This window comes from Chenopodium quinoa, unplaced genomic scaffold (assembly GCF_001683475.1).
Source record: "Chenopodium quinoa cultivar QQ74 unplaced genomic scaffold, ASM168347v1, whole genome shotgun sequence".
NCBI lineage: Eukaryota > Viridiplantae > Streptophyta > Magnoliopsida > Caryophyllales > Amaranthaceae > Chenopodium > Chenopodium quinoa.
The window spans coordinates 421,593-425,785 of record NW_018743108.1 but is presented as its reverse complement, the minus strand read 5'-3'; the positions used below and the strand labels follow the sequence as shown (position 1 = coordinate 425,785).

At 45.5% G+C, this 4,193-nt stretch overlaps 1 protein-coding gene across 1 annotated transcript; it reads right to left on the bottom strand.

The window, feature by feature from the left end:
- Window positions 1-1,345: 1,345 nt before the first annotated feature.
- On the bottom strand, window positions 1,346-3,595 carry LOC110731934. The gene is made up of 2 exons (XM_021911848.1): window positions 1,817-3,595; window positions 1,346-1,660 (listed from the first exon to the last, which is right to left on the bottom strand). The coding sequence occupies exons 1-2, from the start codon at window positions 3,593-3,595 to the stop codon at window positions 1,346-1,348; spliced, it is 2,094 nt and encodes a 697-aa protein (XP_021767540.1).
- Window positions 3,596-4,193: the final 598 nt, after the last annotated feature.

The following is a 4,193-nucleotide window of genomic DNA, read 5'->3' as shown; positions in this document are numbered from 1 at the left end:
CTGAATGTTTACTCTTCCCTGTGGGGCAGGGGTTAAGCTTTATAATGTATGCTCTTTATGACCTTCTTCTGCTGCTTTGCCTGCTGTTTATTATATTGTTTGCACATTTGCCTGAAACTATGCATTTCTTAGCAGTATCCAGATATTTTAGCGCTGCAGCGTCTTTATTGCATTTGGTGGGGCCTCGTAGGTTTGGCCTCCCTGTCTTCTTGATTTAGCTGCTTAGCGCTTTCCTGCTTTTTTGTACTCTGTTGTGCTTTAGCGGAAACTTTTATCGCATTTTATCCTTCCTGCTCTATTTGCTTTAAGTACTTATGCATTGCGCACTCTACTTGGCTCTGACCAGAGGTTTTGCCTGTGCGCTGGCTGGTTTATTCGATTGCGCGTTGTTTAATCTACCCCTGCTGAGACTTATTTGTGTCGATCAGCTTACTTATGCTGCGACTTGTCATTTTGTGAGTTATCATTCAGCTTGTTTTGCTGTGACTTATTTATTTCAGCTTGTTTATGCTGCGACTTTGTCATTTTGTGAGTTGTCATTCAGCTTGTTTTGCTATGACTTATTTAATTCGTTCAGCTTGTTTATGCTGCGACTTTGTCATTTTGTGCCTACTTACTTCTTTTCGTAAGGGCTTATTGTCTGGTTGCCTTCTCCGTTCCTCTCCCCCTCAAAGAGATGAGCTAAGTGGGTTTAAGGGAGCCTTAGTGTTTCCCACATAGCTCATCTTCTTCTTTTCCCCTTTTCTCTCCTACCAAAGCTGAACGTGTCAGGCTTCCCCCTCAGGCGTCCCCAAGGTGGTGCCATGTTTTGATGTGAGCAGGTGAGGTGAGGTTTTAGGGAGGGATGCGTTTGCTTTTCCACTTTGCGCTAGAGTGCTTCTTGCCTCTAACACTTTGTTATTGTCTTTATTTGACTTCTGCATGTTAGCATATGATGCTTGGGCATAACATATTAAACAAATTTACGCAGCATACTCCTCACGTAGAGGCTTGTATTTCATTTAATAAAAATGGCTCAAATGCCTTAATCAACATAACATGTACTGAATAAAAGTTTATCAGACTTGAAACAACTATGTTTGTTTTTTCAGAATTTTTAAACAAAATACTTATTTAACACATCAGCATTGAAACTGTTTCTTAAGACCTGACCTTCTTGATCTGCAAGGAGGAACGCTCCTGGTCCAACTTGCTCGTGAATGATGAAAGGGCCTTCCCAGTTTGCTGATAGCTTTCCATGCTGATTTCCTCTTCCCACTGTTGTTGTCCTTCTAAGGACCAAGTGTCCGGGCAGGACCTCCCTATGCTTGACCCTCTTGTTGAAAGCTTTTGAATTCCTTCTCTTCTAGGCTTCTAACTTGAGAGATGCTTTCAGCTTTACTTCTGGCAGGAAGTCTAGCTCTACCAGCATACGCTTTTCATTTCCTTGCTGTTCATAGTGTTGTATCCTCAGGTTGGGGATTTGTACTTCAACTAGGACAACTGTGTAAGCCCCGTAGGTCAGGGTGAAGGGGCTCTTACCGGTTGACTCCTTCTTAGTGGTCTTGTTTGCCCACAAGACCTCTAGGACTAGGTCTGCCAACAGGCCTTTGTACTCCTCCAGCTTCTTCTGCAAGGCTGTCAGGATCAGCTTGTTTGATGCTTCTACTTGACCATTGCTCTAAGGGTGCCACACTAAGGCACTTGCATACTTGGTGCCCATGTCCCCCCGGTAGTCCTTTATGGTGTCATAGTCAAATTGACACCCGTGATCAAAGACTATGCACAATGGCACCCCAAATCTTGTGATGATGTTTTTCCATATGAATGTCCTGACTTGCGCTGCCTTTATGTACTTTGTGGGTTCGGCTTCTATCCACTTTGTAAAGTAATCTATCGCCACAATGAGATACTTCCTGTCCGCTGACCCAGTGGTGAAAGGTCCCAATATGTCCATTCCGCACTGAGCAAATGAGATCGGGCTGAGGATTGGAGTTAGATCGTTTGCTGGCTGATTTATGACAAGTGAATACTTTTGACACTTGTCGCATTTTTTCACATATGCTAGTGCGTCTTGTGTGAGAGTTGGCCAATATGCCCCCCTTCTAAGCAACTCTACTCCCAATGCTTTTCCACCAATGTGGTTGGCGCATATTCCGGAGTGGGCTTCTTCCATAATGCCCTCCTGCTCCCACTCTGGAATACACCTCAGCAGTGGTTTTGAGAAGCCTTTTTTTTTTAGTTCCCCGTTCATCACTACATACCAGTTGGCGTCTTTCTTCACCTTCTTAGCCTGCACTTCATCATCAGGCAGTGAGCCGTGGACTTTGTACGCCAAGATGTCTAAGAACCAGGCTCTCTGCCTTCCAATGCAGTTTACCTGCTCTTTTTCGGCAATGCTGCTTTCTTCTAGGAATTCAACCATCACTGTCCTTGTGAGGCTTTGTAAGGTGGAGCTGGCTAACTTGGACAAGGCGTCGGCCTGAGAGTTTCCTGCTTTGAGGACCAAGTGTATCTGGAAGTGGACTAGCTGGGCTGCCAGTTCCTTTACCTTGGTTACGTACTTCAGCATGGTGGCCTCCCTTATCTCATACGACCCCTTCATTTTGCTGGCAACGAGCTGAGAATCAGTTTGCAGGTGTACTTTGCGGGCTCCGACTGCGAGGCTCATACGCAGTCCTGCCAGCGCCGCTTCGTACTCAGCTTCATTATTCGATGCTTTGAACTTGAACTTTATGGCATACTCGAATACGTTTCCTTTTGGAGATGTCATTATGACTCCTGCTCCACTCCTCGTTTGGGCCGAGAACCCATCCACTTCTACCTTCCAGACCCCAATATCATCTTTTTTCTCCTCGTAGGAAGTTTCCACTATGAAGTCTGCTAAAGCTTGTGCCTTGATGAATGCTCTAGGTTTGACCTCGAATTTATACTCAGAAAGCTCAATTGCCCAATTTAAGAGTCTACCCGATGCATCCATTTTTTGTAATGCTTTCTCCGGCGGGTGGTTTGTGAGGACTTCTATTACATGCGCGTCAAAATATGGCATTAGTTTCCTTACTGTTGTGACCACTGCAAAGGCTAGCTTCTCTACCAATGGGTACCTTTGCTCTGCCTCGGTCAGCACGTGGCTCACGAAGTATATTGGCCTTTGTTGCTTCTGTCTTTTTACCAGCAAAACGGCTGCGATTGTCTGTATTGACGCAGAGATGTACAGCTGCAACTTTTCCCTCAGATCCGGGCTGATCATTGTTGGGAGCTTAGTCAGATACTCCTTAATACCCTCATAGGCTTCTTTCTCTTTAGCCCCCCCCCCCCCCCACTTAAATTCTCTGTTCCCTTTCAATAGCTGATAGAACGGTAGGGCCTTATCCGCGGACTTACTGATGAACCTGGTCAGCGCGGCCATTCTGCCTGTCAACCGCATGATATCCTTGATGCACTTAGGCTCAGGCAGGCTGAGGACTGCTTTGGCCTTTTCTTGATTGGAATCTATCCCTCTCTCGCTGATCAAAAAACCCAAGAACTTTCCCGAGCTCACCCCAAAGACACATTTCTTCGGGTTGAGTTTGATTTTATACTTGTTCAGGGTGGAAAACTTTCCCTCCAAATCCATTACATGTCAAGCCTCCGTGACGCTCTTGACAATTGAGTCGTCAACGTATACTTCAACATTTCTACCCTTTTGTGAAGGAATACTCTATCCATTGCCTTCTGAAAAGTTGCCCCATCATTCTTCAGCCCGAAGGGCATAGCTATGTAATTATACACTCCCCCTTCAGTGATGAATGCAGTTTTTTGCCTGACTGGCTCATGCTGGCTGATCTGATAGTACCCTGAGAAGGCATCCATGGAGATTAGCAGGGCATGCCCGCTGGTTGAGTCTACCAGCTGATCTATCCGCAGCAGCGGGTAACAGTCTGCCGGGCAGGCCTTAATAAGTTCTTTGAAATCAACACACATTCTTCACTTGCCATTTTCTTTCTTTACCATGACCACGTTGGCTAACCACTCTAGGTAGTCACAAGGATCCAAGGGTTCTGCTGGGTGAACTGGGTCCCATCAAATACCTACACAAGGAAGCACACATAAACTGCCTTCAGGGGTGGCTCGAGGAACCCCCTCCAAAGCTTAAGTTAGAGAGTGTACTTAGAAAGATGTAGAAAGTGTACTTAGAAAGATGTAGAAAGTATAATGACTTGAGTGTCTCATCT